This window comes from Denticeps clupeoides, chromosome 5 (genome assembly GCF_900700375.1).
Source record: "Denticeps clupeoides chromosome 5, fDenClu1.1, whole genome shotgun sequence".
In the NCBI taxonomy this organism is placed as follows: Eukaryota; Metazoa; Chordata; class Actinopteri; order Clupeiformes; family Denticipitidae; genus Denticeps; species Denticeps clupeoides.
In genome coordinates this window covers 7,465,497-7,488,054 of record NC_041711.1, presented here as the reverse complement: position 1 = coordinate 7,488,054, position 22,558 = coordinate 7,465,497, and the positions used below count along the sequence as shown (strand labels likewise).

At 40.8% G+C, this 22,558-nt stretch overlaps 1 protein-coding gene across 6 annotated transcripts in view; it reads left to right on the top strand.

The window, feature by feature from the left end:
- ascc3 (activating signal cointegrator 1 complex subunit 3) overlaps positions 1-22,558 on the top strand; it is a 131,061-nt gene that overhangs the window by 11,414 nt on the left and 97,089 nt on the right. For 3 of the 6 annotated variants that reach the window (XM_028978935.1, XM_028978931.1, XM_028978936.1), the window contains exons 1-4: positions 9,131-9,221; positions 9,828-9,940; positions 10,937-11,087; positions 12,675-13,228. In XM_028978935.1, the coding sequence (XP_028834768.1) occupies positions 9,851-9,940; positions 10,937-11,087; positions 12,675-13,228 (795 nt within the window). In that variant the 5' untranslated portion in view covers positions 9,131-9,221; positions 9,828-9,850. Of the gene's footprint in view, positions 1-9,130; positions 9,233-9,391; positions 9,443-9,827; positions 9,941-10,936; positions 11,088-12,674; positions 13,229-22,558 lie in introns of those variants that run through there. The other 3 variants (XM_028978932.1, XM_028978933.1, XM_028978934.1) reach the window with 3 other exon arrangements.

Here is a 22,558-nt window from a genome sequence, read left to right as displayed (position 1 = left end):
ACCCCATTCTGAACATCCTTTGGCCTGTAAAGTGCACTCTATGATATATTGTATTAATTGTAGATTGGTATTTGTAGTTAATTGAAATGTTTTAAACAAATCTGAGATCAGAAATCTGGTCTGAGCTAGCTAATAGATCTTGCTCCCATTTAGCAAGAGCCATCTGAATATTTTAGACAGTTATTTGGAAGTTTTTAAATTAAAGAAATCTACCACACTTGGTGATATTTGTAATAATATATCAAAAGGAATAAAGTTTTTTTCCCAACATAACGTATTTTTATGTTTTCCCAGCGATTAACACTTTTACAGCTCCAATTTGAGAAGTCTATCATATTATTGTTTTAAAGGGTGACTTTATGTTCCACATTCCTGCATTTAATGCCTTTAATTGCTATAGCCTGTCTAATTGCTGCTGCTACCTGTTCAATAAAAATTTACATCCCTGCCTGGTGCCCTTCTTGAAACAGAAGCTGTATGATGTTTGGTCAAGGGGAACACAGAAATAAGACATCCTAGATCTGAATGAATCAAATATTCTTATTAAATATTTTTTCTTTACATAGTTTAGTGTGCTGACAACAAAAAATTTTTGTGGAAATCAGATTTATCAACCCATGCAGGTCTGGATTTGGAGTCACACTCAAAGTTAAAGTGGAAAAACACACTACAGCCTGATCCAACTTTGATGTAATGTATAGACAGGCCAGTCCATAGCATCAATGCTTTAGTCTTGCAGGAACTGCTGACAGGTCCGAGTACGATTGTCCCCCCTCCCTACTCCCCCTCTGGCCTGCACTCACATATGCTTTCAGCATTCGTGCCGGAGCACGCTTATGTCATTATGGTGGGCGGGCTTTCAGGATAAACAGGAAGAGCAGCGCTCTTTATTTATCTTTGCACGGCTCTTTATTTATCTATTTAGCACGGCTCGGACCACTCACACTAGTCACACAAACCGCTCTTTGGTGGTCAAACGCACTCGTGCACGGTTCAAACTGCCTAGTGTGAGTACACCCTTAGTGGACAGTTTGATTACACAGATGTGTGAAGGGCCTTTTTATTGGGAATACAAGTCAGGTGTCATGATCCGGTCTGTAATGTTTCCTAATCATTTTCACCTGTGTTTAATTGTATAAAGCTGCCCTGTTTGTTTCTGTTTACTGTTGGGTCTTTGTTATGTTACATGTTCACCAGTTGCTGGATGTCTCCCCTGTCCTGTTCTTCACAAATTAAACCCCTGTATCGTGATGTCGTGCGAATGCGTCCTTCTTTGCGTCATCTTTTCTCATTATCTCCGTTCACCTGCTTTGCCATGCCAGATGGTTGTGACATCAGGGCTTCCTGGAGTAATAGTGGAGAGACTAATCGCTTATCTGGGAAGGTTACATTTTCAAGAAAATGATCAAGTCCATAATCGTTGACTTCTCTCCCGGTCACCTCTGAAGAAACAACGCGATCCAGCACTCTACAATAGGTTCTCCCTGGTAACTAGAGTGTGCAAAACCGTTTACCGCTTTGCCTGCCATTGACACTGCATCTCATCACAATATTTTGAATGATCAAACATGGAAGCTATTTAACTATCCCCAAAAAACTAATCACATTCACCATTGTATTTAGCTATAATCTTTGCTTGTGGTCATCATGTAATATGAGAATTTCCAGGTCCATAAATACTCCCCGATTCATATCCAAGCTTTGGCCTTCCACTCACGAGAAGTATATCCAGGATGCCAACAGGGCAACAAATGGCCTGAGGTGCCATGAGGGGAAAGACTTGTTGGGGCTGGCTGACCACTGTATTCCTGTATCAGGAGTTTCGCTTTGACAATGCAGAAATATTCTGATTGGTAACTTGCCAATTTTTTTGGGAGTCAATAGCTGAGTATAAGACGTTCTCTTCATGGTTACTCTATCTTCTCTTCCTCCTCCATCGGGGGCTTGTGGGTTCTCCCCCAGCTTCTGGCCCATTCTCTCTCCCCCTATTTCTGCAGGTCCAGGCTCACTCTCTGGAGCTTTATCCCCTTCTTTCTCTCTCTTGTTTACCCCTTTCTCTTTTCTTTTATTTATTTTTTGTAACATTGGTACCATTTTTACATACAATATTTACATGTAACTGCAATAGTAACCTACCTGTGTAAATAAATTAGCAACTGTTCATTCTTGTAACCTCTGTTGTGCCACATCAATGTCATGTTTCAACACATTAGTACATGAAAACAACGCATTATATGTGCGAATTAAACTCACATTTATATCTAGATGCAAACGTCTTGCAGGATCACACTGTTTTGTAACCAAGGCAAAGGCACGGGAACATTTCCCAAATGTCACCCATCCTGCTCAGGAGAATATGTACCCAGCATGGGAGCAGCTGGGTGGGAACCCTGTGAATCAACATTTCCCTGTGTTGCATCATCATCTCTCATAACATTCTTATTGAGGATGTTCACATATCACATCATAATAGTTTCGACATGCAGTGCTGTGGTTAAGAAACTGAACAAAACCAAAAAGGCCCTCACCCATAAGCCTGGGGTTCAAAATTTGTAAGCCTTAAAATGGAATAAAGTTGGCTTTTAAATAAATAAACAAATAAATAAAACAATAAGATAAAATGCCCAACAGAAATCACAGGGGGCAAACCCACCTCACTTTAGCCTTATCCGGCACTTAACAGAAGTATATAAAAATAAAAAAACTCCCTGTCCCACAACTTAAAGGAGAAAATGAAACAGTAAGAATAGCCCTAACAAAAATTAGTGGCATACTAAAGTTGTCTCTGTTAAGAACAGTGTGACGTCCTTAACAGGAGGAAGCGAGAGGAGAGAGTTGGTTGGAGTTTTGGATTGTATTAGTTTTGGATTGTAGTTGGATAAGCCTTTTGTTGCCTGTTAGTGATTAGTGTGGTTAGTTGTGGCTTTGTTGTGTTTGTTTTGTCTCTCCTTTCATGGTGTGTTGTCCTCCTGTGAATTGTGTATATTGCACTTTAGGTTTGGTTTGTTGTTCACTGCTCACTGTAAATAAAAGCACAATATTTCACTTGGGTTTGGTATCTGTATCTTCCCACTGCACATATTCCCCTCGTTTGTGGTCGCGTCTCCTGACCCCTAGACAGGGACGTGACAACAGGAAAACATTCCCTTTGGCCACACCAATATAGTCCACCATGAATGAATTGGAGGCTATTACCTGTGTGACTGTGTTCAGCATGCCCCCTGGATATTCCATAGTGTTCCGTCTGCTCAGAAAGCAAGAGTTTGTTCTACCAATCCAAAGTCCTACACCAACCTAGAATACCGACAATTCAAGTTACTTAAAAAAAAACAGCGAGATGATCACCATACCTGTATACAACAGATCAGAGCCTTGCTAATTAAGTCGCTTGGTTTCTTGTTTTAAATAATCTGGGAAAACAGGAAGTAATCTCATTTGGCAACCTCTCATATTGGACCATGTTAACCCTGGAGCATCACCTTTCTTAAGGGAACAGAACCACCATGGCCCAGAAACCCTGGCTGCAGTACAACTGGTGCAGAAATACGTGGTTATGGTGGTACACTAGTGTAATAGTGTCTGTACCCGGTATGTAGATCATTTTTCCAAAAATTCTATCTAATCCACATTTGTGCCAAATGAATTATATGATTCTGATTATAATGGAATAATGGCCAGGTGTGACTGGGTGCCCATCTCCACTGTATAGACAGTCATTGACAGGCAGACAGCATATAAATATATTAGCAAGATTTATAAAAACCATGATTTAATAATTATTACTTGGAAAAGCTATAACCCAACTTCTGGCCACCCATTTCTTGGTGCCAGGTATCCATCGTAAAACATTTCCAAAATCAATTATGTGGACAATCCAACCAATTCATTTACTGTGGAGACCCCTAATGGTAGCAGCCACAGTGAGATAGTGAAAAAGTATATAATTGTGTTATAAATAACTAGCTTTCTGATCTCTCCTCCATCGAGATAATATTATGAAAGATGTCAAGTGATATTACAGTAATTACAGTAGCACTGCTTCACTGCATGTCTCATATGCTGTAAATGAATTTCTTGTAGTGCAAGTCAATTTTGTGTTAGAAGAAGTGTTCTAATTTGTTTCTCTGTGCATAATTGCTGCACTCCACAGAGTTGGATGGGGCTGATCTCGGTCACAAGCTCCTCTCATGCCCCGTGTCTTAGCTGGGTGTTGATGTGGAGGCAGACGGAGCGAATGCAGGGCTACAGAAATGAATTGCCCGTCTCCCTCCCTCCACCGCTGCATGAAAATGACCTGTGCTGCCTCTTCCATTCACATCAGAACAGAATCTAATGACAGCCTATGAAATCGCAATTTCCTCTGAAATGCTGGAAATAGCAGAAGGTGATCCCCTCTCAACCTGCTCTGCAGACGTGACATTAAGCACAAAATCACCACATCAATTGCTCTCGATGTGAGTCAGGTTTACCTGGAACACATTCACAATCAATAGAACTGTTGAATAGATATGTGTTTTGCATGAGTGGTTTCAGATGAGCAATTTACACTTAAACAAAAGCAAATTAATTAGTTCATTAAGATTAAGGTGCTGAGAGCAATACTGCAAGTCTCATGAGGCGAATGATAGTAATGTAGAGCAATTCCTTCATCAGCTGCACTGCAATCTTCTCTTGTTTATGTTTACAATTCGATTTTTTTAAAGCAGAAATGCTCAATATATTTGTGGAATTTTTTACATGAAAAGGTTAATTTCATCATTTGTACATTTTTTAAACTTTAACCCAGCCATTGAGGAAGCAGGTCACTGTGTATTGGTTGGTGGTGGTCCCAAGTACGCGTAAATGTGGAAGGTTGCACCAGGGAATCTGGCACCAAAAAAATTGTGCAGACAAACAGACCAATTGACCCGCTGTGAGAACAGCCGAAGGACAAAGACTTGAAGCATATTATATTTAAGGACCCTAGCGGGTCCTTCCCATAATCGGAAGGATACTATTTTGAATCCCGAGCTGCCAAGGTGCATCTGAGCAAAGCACCATCCCCACACACTGCTCCCCACCTTTCATGGTTGCCCACTGCTCATTAAGGGTGATGGATAAAAGCAGACACATTTTGTTGTGTGAACAGTGTGCCGTGCTGTGTTTTACAATGACAATTGCATTCTTTTTTTCTAAATGCTACAGACACAGTTTCACAGACACATGATATGATGAGAAAGACAAAAATGATTCTTTCTTTAACTTTTGAGTAGTGTTTATTGTTTATTTGAGCTTTGTTCCAATATACAATATAAAGGGAGCATTTTTTTCAATACTGACAAAAAGGACTGTGCCCGTTTAGCAGTTTATTTTAACCTGCATGCCTAGGGGTCCATTCCAGAAATTAAAGGTAAAAACAACACATCTGAAAGAAACTTTAATTATTTAACTTCTTTTTCAAAGACCGTTCTGAGTGATAAGCACTGGCTCCAAAGTACCCACCACAGAAGGGGGATTAGGCATAAAGCCCTTTCATGTGTACTTAAAACTTTAAATACATCTACATATGCAGATGTCGACAGAGATGCTTATTGTGGGAGGTGAGTGATTAAGAAGTACCCAGTAGAGGCTGTGGTGGGTTCAGGGTTTCTGACTCTCCACTATTTGAATATTTAGCTCAGTAATCTGGGGCCATGAGACATCGGAGTGCAGCTGCATTAGCCATGTTCTCACTGGTGTGCTGAAACGAGCAAAATGATTTTTTTTTATATTTGGTGTGGGTCCACACACTGTTGTGCTCTGTCAGGGGCTCTAATACAGTACATTAGCAGGCAGGAGATTCCAATGTGGGAGCGTCTGCATATAAATGCACCGAATGTTATGCAGCAATCTCCTCATGCTCAGAATGCTTCACTTCATCAGAAAATGCAGGAAATGAAAGTGTCAGAAACATATGAAATGTAAACATTATTAGGCCCTCCCATTTTCCAGGGGACAGGCATAGTTTGGGGGTGTAGACGTGGTGACTTCAGAGCCCCATGTGGAGACCGGGCTGTGGGAGGGGCCAGGCTTTCATAGTAATGAGGTGACAACATATTTGTCCTTTTCTGCCCCTATTCATGCTCTATTAAACTATTTGACACACCGGCAGACCAGTTAAACACGTACTGCCATTTGAAACTTGCTCCTTTTCAGCAGTGGTCGTCTGATCCACATTACACCTGTACCAGGCTTCATTATGCGTCATCAGCAGATTGTGGTTTTTGTGAGTCTTCGAGCCACAGGGTTGGTGGAGTAATGAGACTCTCGTCTGAATCTGGAGGGAAGGTGGCCGAGGAGAGAGATGGGACCTGCAGGAAGGCGGGTGCTGGTGCACAGGTGGCTCTGCCTCTGTAGCGTTAATGAGCCTCCCTCCTGTCGGACAGGTGCTTTTAGTTTTACCGCAGTAATGAAAATGTCTCTTCCTGCCGCATCACCAAGACATGAGAGGTTCCTATGGACACGGCCGCCACCATGAGCAGGACCAGTTCAAATACTCTGCAGCTGTGCCTGGGTGTGAAGTGAAGCAGCACAATGCTTACCTGTCTACACGTCACTAATTTTCAGTTCAGGTGCTGGGTGCCTTGGAAAATGATCTCAAAATAAAGGCTTCACGTAGCCCTTATTTTTTGTCCCTGGCTTCATTGACAGTTGCTTGTTGCCACATGACTGGAACAGATAAATGGCAAGTGGCATTTTAACTACCACCCCTTCACAGAGGCATGCCGTGTTCCATTGCTAATGTTGTGGACGCTACAGAAAGGTAAAGGCCATTGTGCATTGCTCCATTAGACCCACTGAGAATGTGGCAATCTGTTGTATGTAACTCGCACTGCATAAAGCGCACAGATTTGCCAGACCTCTCCAGAGTATCCAGAATCTATTTTTAATTCCACAACATGTTCCATAATGCAGCACACTGTTTTAAGAGAGTTTCACTCATGAAGCTGTATCTGTAAACCCTCTATCTGTACTCCCACCCTGCCTGTATCTACTACAACTCTCTAGCTATAGAATAATATCTGTAGTTTTAGTATAATTATGTGCCCTTGAAATCAGTCCAATCATCACTAAAGGTATTTTACTCTAACCTCTGTTCTATTAATAAAAATATATATATATATATCACGTGGGATTAGGATTACCCATGACTCCAAAGATTAGACCTCAGTTTTAATACAGAAGATCAGTGGACAACTTTATGAACACATTTTGTTCTTACCCTAGATGTTAATCGCTGACCTTCTTGACAGATTTTCTTCTTTACATTTACCATGGACTAAACCTGAAATACATTAAGGGCTACAGAGTTGCACTGAAAGTGCGGTATATGATGAATATTTCATCAGTCCTCACGCCCCCCAAAATGTCCTCGGTTTTCCATAATGTTGTGAGGAGAGATAATAGCAGTGTGTATAATTTACCATATGATTATCATTGCAGGAGGCATTCATCTCAGCGTATGTGCTCAGAGAGACAACCATCCCCGTCCTGCTGGCTCCACAAAACGGCGCCTCCATTTTGGCACAGTTGTCTAGCAGATGGTGTGGGGCATAATGTTATCAAATTAACTTCAAATACCACCACAGCCTACAGGTGAAAAATATCACATTTCATGTATTTCCAGTCATAACTGGTGCAAGAGACTGCTCACCACGTTCAAAGCAACACTCAGACTTCAGCTTCTAAACAAAAGCCAATGTTAAGAATACGTCTGTATTAGCAAACTACCAATAATGGATGAAAGCACAGGGCACAGTGCCAGCTCTCCCAACAAACTCTCCTTATCCAGGATGAAGCCAGCACTTCTTTTATGACAACATGCGATTGTACTATAATTGTGGAAAGATGCAACACCCTAAGCATAAAAATGGTGACTGACTTTAGCACCTAAGGGACACCTTGGGGCAGTGGTGGCCTAGTGGTTAAGGAAGTGGTCCTGTAATCAGAAGGTTGCTGATTCGAATCCTGATCCGCCAAGATGAGCAAAGCACGGTTCCCACACGCTGCTCCCTGGGTGCCTTTCACTGCTCACTAAGGGTGATGGGTTAAAAGCAGAGGACACATTTTGTTGTGTGCACCGTGTGCTGTGCTGCAATGTGACAATCACTTCACTTTCACTTTCATCAGGAGCAAAGCAGATGTTACATTTCTTCGTCTTCTTATTAGTGGCTGGATGGGTTTTTGCTCACTCACTATCCATAACTGTGGAATCCAGATCTGGATTGTGGCTTCCAGAGCCCATCCCAGGAAAATGGGTTCAAGTCAGCCGGGACAGGAGTGAACCACCCCAGCACACACACACACACACACACACACACACACACACACACACACACACACACAACATTCACCCACACATTCGCATCTATGGCCAATTTAGAGTCACCAATTCAAACTCCAGATTCAAACTCAGATCAGTATCATTCATTGAGCAGGAATGACTTTACTGGACAAATGACCACGCATTTTAGGCACGTACAGTACTGTAAAAAAATCCCAATACGAACATTGATCAAATATATATTTGCCTAAGGAGATTTGCTCTCATTTTGTTCTCTGAGTGGTAATACAATAATGTTTTCCATCTATAGGAGATCATTAATTCGTTAAGAGTTGGGAGAGAACAATCCCAATAATTGTCACTTTTTCTTGATTATTTTTCGTGATATGCCCTTCCTGTAAAATTTCCTGTAAAAAGTTAAGGTTGAAAAAACTTCAGTTAGGTTCACAACTGCATTAAATGTTGCACAGTACAGTGTAGCTGGAGGAGAACAAGAGTTAAGGGTATAAACACATCCATTCCCCATTCTCTACACATGTCTCAGTACTTTCTATCATTTTTGCAGCACATCTATTCTTGCAGCGTGCAAACTTCTGTTTCGATATATATACAATAAAAAGTCGGATATGTTCACTCAATTACACACCATCTATTGCGCTGCTCTTAGAAATACGATCGGGTCAACTGGTTGGCACGTATCATGAGCTCTGTATTTGATTAGTATGGTCTGTGCAGTCAGCGACGTTTTCTGCCGTTCATTAGGCTCTTCCGGGATTTTTTTGTGGGATTTGTAGTCTTTAAATCCAAAACCACACGATGAGTTCCGCCTTTGAAAAACTACATTTTCCAACAGGGCTTTCGTTTTCATGCCGCTTTAGTAGAACGAACGCGTACTGACTGAGAAAATTGGGGGCTCAATGTAAGTGTGAGGTGACGATGCTATTATCAAATCTAGTGTTTTAGAATGATCGATTTTTTTTATCGCGACATATTGCGACATTATGCTTACTACTGAGGTGTTCTGCTGGCTGAAGAAAAAGTTTACGTGGACGTTGCCCAGTCTGCTCCTGAGTTAAATATTGATTAACTGGCCACTGTGACTCCCATGTTCAACCATTTCATAACTGAATTAACGAAAGAGTACGTATCAGAGTGCGGCGTAATTTGCTTCAAATGCGTTTATCAGCATAGTTACAGTTATTAATGTGAGCCTTTATACATTTTAATTTTAGATATAGAAATGGTTCACATCCATAATACAACTATGCTACAATTAGCACTGTTATATAGAATTCTGTATGGTGGTCTTCTCCATCCACTCCATCATGTGCATGGGCTGAATATGAGATGATTTTAGATTTATGACTCACTGTTGCAAGATTTATACATGTAATAAATGCATTATTAAATACACTGATCAAACACAATTGATCGAACACCAGAGGCATTAACAGTGCAACCTCAAAATATGCTTTTGCAGTGCCAACATTCTGATACAGTGTTGTTCTTGATGCCCTCTGAGCAGCGCTGCAGTCTGTGGCCTGAACCATGCCTCCACCTCGTCTCACTGGCGCACTGCGCTCCTTCTCTACTGTCAGCAGGCAAGATGATTTCACCCAAGAGGAGTTTGATCTTAAGGCAAGTGCAACATTTTCTTCCACTTGAAGATGACATCAAACTTTTTCATGGCGAAAAGGTTTGCTTTTCCACTTGCAGCTCCTTTCCCTGGTGACTTGGGTGTGATAATGCACCCCAAGGGTGTCTGGCCATTAACGCACCCAATAAACTGTGTTCAGGAAGTACTCTGTATATTCAATAAATGTGTCTTTTTTACATATTTCTTTGAGCAGTTACAGAATTTAAAACAATTCTGGTTTAGTAACTATGCATTACAAATTAGTGAAAAATTGAAAGCGATCAAGGGGACCTCAGTGACACCTTGGCAGTTAAGGATGGGAACCTACAGCCCTTTGGCTACAAGTCCTAAAAGCAGTGAAAAAAATCACAAATCTTATCTATGTCAAGCAATTTACTGAAGAATAAAGTATTACGAGGCAAACGGTCTTCTCTCAACAAGCTCATATGTGTGAGAAGGATGCTGTGATGAAACAGGTCACCCTCCTCATATCCACGATATTAATACTTCCTGCATCACTTGTTTTAAAATATAAAAGGAAGGTCTTTGCTGAGATAATCTCAGCCAGGCACAGCACATTTTAGCTGAGAGGGTGAAACTGCTGATAAAGAGACTGTGTTATTGACATTGAGAGCAGGCCTTTTGTTCTTGACCCCTTGTTTATGGGGTAAAAAAGAACTCGGATGCCCAGGGTTTAACCCAAACATCCATATTCATGTGGGTTTTGAAAGCTACCCTTGCACAGTTAGCATTATTAGCTAGCCACATGTAATGACGTCAGTCTCCTGTTGAGTCAGTGTAAGCCACTTATGGAGTCTCTCTTCTGCACAACTTATTTAGTCTTGGTGAAAACTAATTAAATCACCATATTTAAAATAAACAGTAGTTGATATTATTAATCTGCTCAACCATATCCTTGATGTCTTTGCACATAAAAGCATCAGAGAGAAGTTATTATAACTGTATTGCGGCCCCCTGAGTTTTCTCTGGTGTTGCAGGCCAAACGTTTGAAGAGACAGGAGCAGTTCTCCAGAGAGGGTCTGACATGGCAGAAGATTGTCCAGTTCTTCACTCAGCACCTGGAGAAGAAGGAACAGCAAGCTGTAACCCAGGAGCTCAAGAGCATCCTGCAGTGTGCCAAACAGATAGGTAATCTTCAGCTCTATAACCTGGTAGTACTTCTGTTAATATTGGTGTGGTCATATTAGGAGGCTGCTGTATAGCTGAAGACGATTGACCATGCTGCCCCCGTCCACCACAGAAAGCACCTACGACTAAGCCAGAGCACTGATGAATCATGTTGAAAACATGCCACTTCCAAATAAATACATGGAATGCAGGCTTGGCCATGGCATTTATCTGCCAGGATGTGCGCTGTAACTAGATCAGTCTCCCCCGACTCTGGTCTAAGTCAAACAGGACCCTGTTTCTCTCATCCTGCTTGCGGGGGGAAGTTTGCAGAGAAGAGAATTACAGAGGAAGGGATTCTGCTCTAGTCCCACCACATATCTCAGGAACATTGGCCTTCCCACTTGAGGAGAAACAAAAGTCAGTAGTACATGAAAGTAGTATGCAGTACAGGTGATGTATTAAAAAAACGATTTACACTGAAAAGCATGTGTGTGTTTACAATCTTTGTTCCACGGGTTAAGGGCTTGATGTCATTATCCTGTCAGATTTGGCTGCAGGTCACTGTGTGAACTTTCTGGCTACTTTTTAATCAATAGATTCTTAAAAGATTAAGAAAGATTCATGTTTTCCTGAAACAAAACAGATACGTGGTTCAATGCATTAATATAATAACATGCATATGTCTTTTCTTGTTTGGGTAATCAACATGAATTATTGAATTGTTATTATTAAATCAGTTAATTAATTGAGTGATTTGTGCTAGGTATTTACCAGTAAAAGCATAATTTGAGAATTTGGGCACTTCCTTCTGTTAAGGAAGTGAGGAGCACTTCAATATAGCAAAATAGATGTGTTATACTGTATTTATATTGACAGTAAAAATGACATTTATACCCAATATTTGACGTCACATTAGTTTCTGTTCAGGTGGTCACCAGCGGTTTAATACTGTCTCAGTTTCAGACAGAAATGAGATTTGAAGATTGCATTTTTAACATAACACCAGTTGCTATGCTAAAATTAAAATTTCAGATAAAGGTGCTCAGCTTATTAATATTGGCAGTTGAATAGAACTTTATTGGAAACATTGACTTTATTGGTGACCTTGCCTGGCACTGAGTACCGTATATCTTTATGTATGGCATTACCACATTCAAGCAATGATGTGATTTTAATACACAAGGGTGGAGAAGAGACCTCCTCCGCTTGTATTAGGTTTGATTGTGGAGATGCATTGGTTTTCTCATCCCCATTTGCCAGTCACAAGTTTTAACTGGAAAGAAAATCTATGGAAATGGGCAATTAGAACATATTGTGCCTCACTGGCTGCGGAGAGAGAGTAGAGGAGATGCTTTTAGTCTGTTTTAATTGGTTTAAATCTGTTTCATCTCTTCTTGTTCTTCTGTGCTCAGACTTTTTTTTTCTCAATCAAATTGGACAATTAAACTTTGATCTGGTCTGAATGGTTTAATTCTAGCTGTGGAATGGAAGGTGAGGTTTGGAGTAATATTCTGAAATGTTGACTTCTCTGTATTTTCAAATTTGTTTAAGTTGGTGTTGCTCTGAGAGAATCCATGGCTAACTCCTCTTGTTTTCCTTCTGTAGTGGGCGTGGACACTGGACAGGACACTATTGAAAGTGCAGCTGTCTTCCTGTTTCAGACGTTGCACAATAAAGACCAGGTGGGCCATGAAGAGACACAAGCCATCAGACAGATGTTTGGCCCTTTCCCGGGCTCAGCTGTTGAGTCCTGCTACTCCACTGTTTCTCACATGGTAACCTCTGTAGGTGAGTCACAGGTGGAGGCTTTTGTTCGCACACAGAATGGCAGTCGAGCTTGGGACCGTGGTGCCATCTTTGGTCGCAACATTGCCTTTTCTTTCGATGGCTACACTTTGGATTCCCTGGATCCTCCTCCATGGCTGGATGGTACAGATGAAGGCTTGGACTTTCAGGGCTTTCTGATTAACCATGTGGGGGTTTACAGAGCCCCACAGTGTTCTGGTGTTAACTTGGACACAGGAAGCTCCATTCTTCGAAAGGAAGTGGAGAAATACAAATGTGGTGGGAACATGGCCTCCTCCAGCGTGGAGGAGCTCTGCACATCCCTGTTCGAAATGCTGTCTTCCTCCAAGAGTGATGACGAGCTGCAGAATGAGGTGAGGCCACCAGACACATCACAGGTTGCTTTAAAAGGAATTCTCAGTAGGTCTTGTGACTACTGACATGGCATAACACATTTGGATGCTGTTTTGGCATTTCTATTTTTTTCAGGTGACAGTGAATGTCATTGTTAGCCAGTTTACACCTACATTAGTCTTACCAAATGCCTGTAATAAAATATTGATCGGCAAAGTATTGTCATCGTAGGTGTTCAGTAAGTACAGTCATGGTCAAAGGTTTAGAGAATGACACAAATAATGCTTTTCTCAAAGTTTGCTGCCTCCGTTTTTATTATGTCAATGTGCATATACTCCAGAATGTTATGAAGAGTGATCAGATGAATTGCAAAATCCCTCTTTGCTAGGTAAATGAACTTAATCCCACAAAAAACGAACTGTCTCTTTGAGATAGCAGCGGGATAAGGGTGCCACCATTGCAGATCTTGCTCAGGAATGGCAGCAGGCAGGTGTGAGTGCATATGCACGCACAGTGAGGCGAAGACCTTTGGAGGGTGTCCTGGTGTCAAGAAGGGCAGCAATGAAACCACTTCTCTCCAATAAAAACATCAAGGAACGACTGATATTCTGCAAAAATTACAGGAATTGGACTACTGAGGACTGGGGAAAATTTATTTTCTCTGAAGAAGCCCTTGTTTGGGGCATCTAGAAAAATTATTGTACAGGGAAGTAAATGGAGAGTGCTACCGTCAGTCCTGTTTCATGCCAACAGTTAAACATCCTGAGACCAATCATGTGTGGTGCTGGGCTCAATCACAATTTTGTCTTAAGAACACAGCATGAATAAAGAATGGTGCTAAAACATCTTGCGACAGCAGCTTCTTCCAACCATCCAAGAACTGTTTGGTGAAGAATAATTTGTTTTCTAGCATAATGGAGCATAAAGTGATGACTAAGTGGATCCGGGAACAAAATATTGAAATTTTGGGTCCATGGTCAGGAAACTCTCCGGACCTTAATCCAATTGAGAAGTTGTGTTTAATCCTCAAGAAGGGGCTAGACAAACAAAAACCAACAAATTTTGACAATCTCTTAAAACTGATTATGAAAGAATGGGTTGACATCAGTCAGACTTTGGCCCAGAAGTTGATTGATAGCATGCCAGGGCAAATTGTCTCTAAAAGCCTTTGAAAATGCTTGTAATTATACACCACAGAAATAACTAGTGCTGCACGATTAATCTTATCGTAATCGCGATGTCAGTCTGTGCGATTACATTAACGCAAAAAGATGCGATTTAAATGATTAGTACATGGATTGGATAGGCAACATATCCGATCCATTCTCTCATTCTCTCAAAGTTTGCGAGTCTCACTTCAGTCGGATGTGACGTATTTGGTCACATGACTTTCGATTCGGAGACATATGGTTAGACGCCGCATGACGCGCTGCATCGTACGTCAACGTCGCCGCCATATTGCGAGAGGCTCTGCTGTGGCGTGAAGCATATACATGTCTATGGAGAGAAGTGCAAAAAATGCCTCACTCTTCTGCTGCTTGGGGCTGTACAAACTGCTGTACGCTCCAAACCAGATCCCATTTCATAGGTAAAGCGGGACAATTGTTTTGAATATATTTGGCCATTATAAAATCCCGTTTTAACCTTAGCTAAGCTAGGCTAAGCTAGCGAAGCTATGCATTCCTGTGTTCAAGTCAGCCTCCAAACAACGTTTTGGCTAAACGTAGGCATTTACTATTTAGACTGTTCTTAGCTGTTTAGTTAACTTTTTTCAAACTTTGAAGGTTTCCGAAAGAAATTCACCTCAGTTTACAAATCTTAACCTTAGCTAAGCTAGCAAAGCTATGCATCCCTGTGTTCAAGTCAGCCTCCAAACAACAAGAGTTTTTTGTGATTATTTTATATTTGTAGAATATTGTATTTTGAAAGCACTGTGCATTTCAGGTTGTTATATGTAGTTTGTATGTTTCACTTTGAAATGAAACATTTCACTATTAGTTTGCGACTTTTCATTGATATACAAGCAAGTGTCCTTTATCATATCGCAATCGCGTATCGCAATATTGATCTCAATAATCGCAAAATTTATCTCAATAATCGCAATATGTCTTTTTCCCCAAATCGTGCAGCCATAGATACAACCAACAAACAAAGATTTCAAAACTTTTGGCCACAACTGTATGTTCTGTGATTTTAATTGCTATTTTAATTGAAAGCTGAAATGACAAAATATACGTATCAAAACACACATGATCAAAAACACACATTGAAAGTACATGCATTTACTTTCTCATGCACTCACTATCCACTATCTATTTAATCCTGATCTTGGTTGAGGCTGCCAGAGAATGAGGTGCAGGGCAAGGACTCACCCAGGGTGTCATTTACACAACGTTCACTCATATACTCACACCTATGGCCATTTTAGAGTAATAAGTACACCTAGTTTTGATGCCTTTGGGTAGCGAAACAAAACTGGAGGGCCGTGAAGAATCCATAGCCTTAGAGGTATAAGGCCACAATGCAGGCTGTCATTTCCCTTGAAGCCTAGCAGGATGCACTAAAGAGCATCTACAGGTCGAGTGCTGCATGGTCAGCGCACCACAAAGTAAGATAGTGTGGTAGCCAAAATAAATCAGTGCGCAAACAGTGCCAATTGTGTCTAAATATGTGCTGAAGAGTAATTACATGAACCAGATGTGGTCCATTACCAGATCTGAACTGGCCTTCATCAGAAATTTCATCCAGTGTGTTTTTTCCTGTCTGTGTTTCATCCATCCATCATTTTATTCCGGTTTTGATCAGAATTTGGATTTTTCCCATAACGCAGTGGTAAAAATCCTTTGGCACAAGGATGGAACTTTTTATATTGCTTTAAACAAATTGGCTTCAATTATTTTTTTATTATCTCATGCCAGAAGTCTTATAAATAAATAAATGTCTTTTTGTAATGACCTAATAATTATATGATGACATTTTTTAAATAGCATCTGACTGTGTTTTGATACTGGCCGCCTTTGTAAAAAATTTGGATGCTTTTGCAATAATCGTTTTAGTGTGCATTAAAGGAGGGAACAGGAATGGTCCACACTGTCAACTCATGCCAGTATCCACCCGTACTTTTATGCTTAATGATATAGTGTTCATATTTACAAATTTATGTACTCTGGTCTTTAGTGACAACCATTAGGATGAGGAATTATACTTGAGTGAATTAATGTATGGTGTGAGGTGTGTATGTGAGAATGTATGCTACTTCATGCATTTATTCCATGCATCTGCCGGTTCACAGAAATTGCCAGCAATTTTCAACAGGCATTGCTAAAAAAAAAAAAAAAAGGGGCAGGCTGCCCCTTCCCCGGCTACGCAATGTTTATCCGAGAGACATGCTTTAAAGATAATTCTGCAGTACTAAGCTTACTAGAAATTGTAAAAAGCAAGAGCACTGTCTGGAAGCATTTCGGGTTTGAGTCGGGCTCAAATTTGATCATTTAGTCCGGTTCAGGTCGGGTCGAGCTTGCCTGGCAAACATGAACTTCCGGACTATAGTACCTCTCCGTATGGTTTGTATGTTGTAAATTAGTTTTATTGCAGTTTAAATGCAGTTTTAATTAATTAATGTGTTTATTTATTTGTTCATTTGTTATCTATCAGTTTATTTATTCATTTCTTTATGTAGTGTGTGTGTGTATGTATGTGTATTTATATATATATATATATATATATATATGTGTGTTTGTGTGTGTTTGTGGTGTTCTGACTTTTCTTTTAAAATATTCTACCTGGAATAAGATCCTGTGTTTGTTTTTTTCTCTCCCTGTAGAACTACTGTGCGATATAAACATACGGTGTGGTGTGGTATAAACCGTATGCGATATAAAGTTGTCCAACGGGAGCGATTTTAATTATGCCGGCCTACCACAGAAATATCTGAATCACATGCGCAAAAACCACATGCGCTTGCAGCACGATGCATTCTTTTTAGGAAATGGATGAGAGGACAGCTTGTTAAAAACATTGCTGCAACATCGATAATATGACCTGAGTAAAGTTAGCGGTGAGTTCTGTATTTGACAGACATTCACAAATCTTCGCTGTATTTTCTCTTCCTTATTAAATCAAAACCTAGAAATCTCCACAATTTAAATATTTTTTTTATTTTAGACAGTTTGTGATTGTTTGTTTTTAACTTGGGATCAAACTACATGTGTAAATCCATGTACACCATGCACTTTTACACTTGTGAAAGCCGTAGATAATAGGGTAAGGATTAGGTTTATGTTTAGGGTTTTATTTGAAACGTTGCATATTGTCAAAAGCTCGAAGAGTGGCTCTTAATTTAGCTTTTTCACTATTTATTGACTGCAGCAATAAAAAAAACAATGTGTCTATGTTAGTTCACAGACATACATGATTTTGTGAAAGTAGACATTTCTAGGTTTTTGTTTAATGAGAAAGAAAATGCAGTTCTGTGAACAAACACAGGACCAACTGCTAACTTTACTGAGCTGAAGACCTTTGTTATCTTTTTTTTTTATAATTGCAGATTTGCACAATGAATATTTTACGTTCACGACTATTTTGAAATTATTTTTTTTATACAACTTCCTGCTGCAGTGCCTTTGCTATGTAGATATGTTACACTTTCAAAAACAGTTTAAATTTACAGATCAAATTATATACTGCCTGATATACCATCTATGGTTTAATTTATATTGAATTTTATGCCATATCGCACAGTCATGCCCTGTTGTATTAAAAATAGTTTTGAGTCCCATCCTCAGTACGGTATTGAGTTTGAAATTTCAGTATCGTGACAAACCCACACAGAGGTATCCAGTCTTATGCAGTAAGGTCCAATGTGAATTAAATGCCTAATTAGATAAGTAATTAGAACAATCATCTGCTGAAGATCCTTCAGTAAAGATCCCAGAAGTCTGCATACACACCAGTCTTCAAAAATGGATCACTCTAGGTCTAAGTTTTCTTGGCTTTTGTGTTGGATTTTTAGTTTAGTTTTTTGGCAGAGTTTCGTGTAGGCTGAGACAAATGCTCCAGGTCGAGTCTATGACCTTTTAAAAGCCTTGTGGGGTCAGATGTCATCTCTTTTGTGTGTAGTATGAAGACTCTGACCTTTTCTGCTATGTTGAGTGTGTAGTTTGTAGTAAAGATTAGGATCAAAGATCTTTTCGATAGTTGGTGGAGAGATCATACAACTTCGAAAAGAAGGTCACCAATATCCACTGTTGACCCTCCGCTCTCACTGGGGTAGGAATAGCATCATATCAACGATAACTGATCTGTCTTGAGCACTGCTGAATGAAAAAATGCAGTGGAAAGCTGACTGTGTTAATTTCTGTGTATGAGACATATACAGTATATATATAATTGGTGGCACCTTGGCGGTAATGAGTCCACTTCCATACAAATAGGCCACCACTGCCCAATGTGTGTTTAATAGCATTCAGCCTGCAACGAAGATGTTGGGATGCAGTGAATGCGTGAAGTGAAAGTGAAGTGATTGGAATTGTGATGCAGTGCACAGTGCTCACAGTGAAATGTGTCCTCTGCATGAAAGGCACCTGTGGATCAGTGTGTGGGACGGTACTTTGATCAAGGGGACCTTGGCAGTTCAGGATTTGAACCCGCATCCTCCCGAATATGAGTCCGCTTCAGTTCCCGCTAGGCCACCACTGCCCTTTATCAGCTGTGATAAAGATGACTGGTTGATGGATGGTTATTTTCATAACCTGTCAGGTATATTTGCTTTAGGTATTTCTATTGATTTCTTCTAAAAACATTATAGAAAAGATCAGCATTTCATTATATATCTTTTATTTTTACATATCATATGTTTATTGCCTTGATGTCACTTGAACACAAACCCTTGACTATTTCTCGCTGTTCTGATCTGCTTTTTTTGTACTGATATTTATCTGAGGAGATTTGGGGTGTTTAAGGTATTCAGAAGCTCATAATTCATGAGGCAAAGATGGCATCACTGGTTTTAGTTCTGGCATCGCAGAACTTCCTTGTCTCTCACTGCCAAAATCCCAAGGTCGTCAGTAAATTTAATTAATAAAGCTCATCTTTGCTCCTCACTCCATCAGTAATAAAACTCAGCTGACAAACTGTGAGTGCTGCTTTATGTGGGGACAGCCCTGTTTTATTTGTGCACAACAAAAAACAGAGTTATCTTCGCCATTCAAAAGTAACCTGAAATCATGTAAGTTCTGGAATAAGTTGTCTTTGTTCCTTTTTCTGTCCTTCTCTCGCTCCCCCTCCCATCCGCTTCTGGGCTATAATGCGTTTTAATGTTGCTCACGTAGTTGACATTTGGGCGGCAGCCCCTTCACTCCTCGCCACCTTTCGATATGGGATGCCCTTTCTGTGCAGGGCTCTGTGCTCCGTTTCCTGCATCTGATGCCAAAGTCAACGGGAAAAGTTTAAAGGGTCCCTACTCTCCATCACCATTAAAGGCTGTGGAATGGGGGTGAGCGCGGCAGATGAAGCGGGAGGAGGAGTAACGATTTGATGATGTTGCTGAAAGCTACTTTAGATCAGCGTGGATGAGAGCTTTGCCAGGGTAGAGTTTGACTTTGCATACAGTGCTGAGAGGCATTTGGCACCACTAGAACAGTGTCCTGTGAATAATATCCTGACCCCTGTGAGAAGGGCAAGTGTAATTTAGTCTCATCTTTCTTTCAGAATAACAGTTCGGCTCCCTGCTACCTCTGAAAAGCACAGCCGGGCTCTTAGGCTCTTATTTATTGATCAGTGTGAGGAACTCTGCTCTTGTGCATGTGCTTCAGTATGCTACATTGCTACCGGGTCACTCTTTGAGAAAAGTGTCCACACCTGACCTGACGGGCCTTGGGGCAGTGGTGGCCTAACTGTTAAGGAAGCGGCCCCATAATCATAAGGTTGCCGGTTTGAATCCCGATCAACCAAGGTGCCACTGAGCAAAACACCATGCCCACACACTGCTCCCCCGGGCGCTTGTCATGGCTGCCCACTGCTCACCAAGGGTGATGGGTTAAAAGCAGAGGACACATTTTGTTGTGTGTCACCGTGTGCTGTGCTGCAATGTTTCATAATGACAATCACTTCACTTTCACTTGAACACTCAAGGAGATCACACCATGGTGTGGATTTCATCATAGAATGGCTAAAATAAAATGATCATTACTGTGGATGCCTCAATCATTTTTCCTTCTTTGCCCACGGTTGACTGTTTATTTCTTAAAATAGCAGCCAGTCGGTAAAGTGTCAGACAGCATGTTACAGCACAGACAGAATAAATGATGATGAATTATTTTGTCTACAGGAATCTGATGTTGGCATTTGAGTGTAAATAAATCTGAATTTGGGAGACACATTTGTGATGGGTGCATCCCTTATTGTTACCATGGGAATACAACATATGAAAACTGGTTCCTGTCACTGTGACCATGGGCACATGTGTGTGTGTAAGATGATGTTAGTCTACCAAACATTCTCATATACTCAAAGGCAGAGAAAATGCTAATTATGTGTAAAATGATTATAAAAGCGTTGTTGTTTCTGAGGTGATTCGAACTTTTGGTTTACAGGCGTTAGCTCTACACATCACTCCACAGGAACAACAGTATTACATCTTTTATTATTCATATTTAATTCTTTGTTTTCTATGTATATATTACAAAGGTCGCATATTGAGGTTGGGTGAACTGTAAAGAATCCAACATGCTTCTGAGAATTAGAACCAGGATGGTCTGCATGTCTTTTTCATAATTTTGAAATGATTCAGCAGCCAATGTTAAAACAAGTGACCGTTTATTCAAGGTGGTTTTAAATGGTCTCTTCCAAACAGTTAAGTTAGCATGAGCTTGGTGATCAACACTTTAACAAAAGGTTTGTTCTGTTGCTGTGATTTTGTCTTCCAGATGGTGTGGCTATTTTCATTTTTATTCAAGGAATTGTCTATTGGGTGGCTGTTTTTCTTATGTTTGAAGCACAGGAAGCAAGGGATTTTTTTTCCATCCCCTGGGGACCCCGATCCTACCAGGCAAGAGTGTCCAGCAGGCACTGAAGTTCTCAGAACAAGGAACAAACACGACAAAGGCTGTTCTGTAGGCAGGTGTGGTGGGGGTGGGAGTGTATATGGGTGGTGAGTGAGGGACATGCAACCCAACCAGCCATAAAGCGGCAGCAAAACAAAGCAACATCCACGTTAGATGTCTGACCTGACATCATCAAAGCGGGTCCGAGCCTCCCCCAAAGCACCCTGTCATGTCCCCATCCTCAGACTGCCTGCCTGCAGACCTGACTCACTCATCAGGAAAACTGACAGTAATTTGCTTTTTCCTTTTTTGAAACTGATTTCAATGATGTGCCATTTCTGCTTGGATGCGCCCAGGGAGGCGATCATGACTCCATTGCAGGTGCGCCTGAAGAGAGTGATCTTTAATGAGGCTCTAATGAATTCCACACAGTAAAACTGGCAATTAAGGCCTCCTTCCCTGTCTTCCTCTCTGCTGTGGTTCAGGTGCTGTGGGTCAGACGTCTTCAGCTGAGACTGTCAGATTTGTGGCTTGCGTTGTGGAAGATAGAGGTGCATGTGTGCTGGGCCCGAGCTCCACGGCTTAATTCATTCTCTCACAGAGAGAAATGGGTAGAGGAAAACACTGATTCACCCAGCCTTCTGATAACCTTACAAAAATGATCGTCCTGATACGTTTGTAGTCCCTGATTAACGACCTGATGGTGCTCCATCTGCAGGAAAGGGTGAAGGTGTATGCGTGAGGAGGATTTAAATGTTGAGCTCAGTGTAAATCTCTCTCTGCCTTCTTCATTTGGTTTGACTTTGAGAACATGAAGAGCACAGATGACAAGGTTTAGCAGACAACATGACAATACACACCACTTTATTAGGTACACCTGCTTGGCAGCCTGACCAGTTTTTTTTTTCATCAATTTTGCAGGGACATCCAGTTTTCGGCAACGTCACTGTTGTCCCATATATTCTCCATTTTTTCCCCCTGTGTCTTCCATGGTATATCCAATGCACTGCACCCTTCTCATGACTTCAACACCGTATCAGTTTAAGGGTTGCATACTTTTTTCGTCAGATTTTGTTTTATTCAGCATTATTCCCAGTAGAACCAGAAAGGTTTGGAACTCATGGTCTGGTGGGAGGAAAATTTGCTGCTGCATAACTGCTGCTAGTAACCTTCTCTAAGGTTAGAAGCTTAATCAGAAATATTTTCATCAGAATAAATGTTTTTTAGGATGGGTGCATTTTGGGTCCATGAAAAAAGAATTTACAAAAGTGTGCAGAAGTTGAAGGGCTTATAAAAGTCACTACTGTG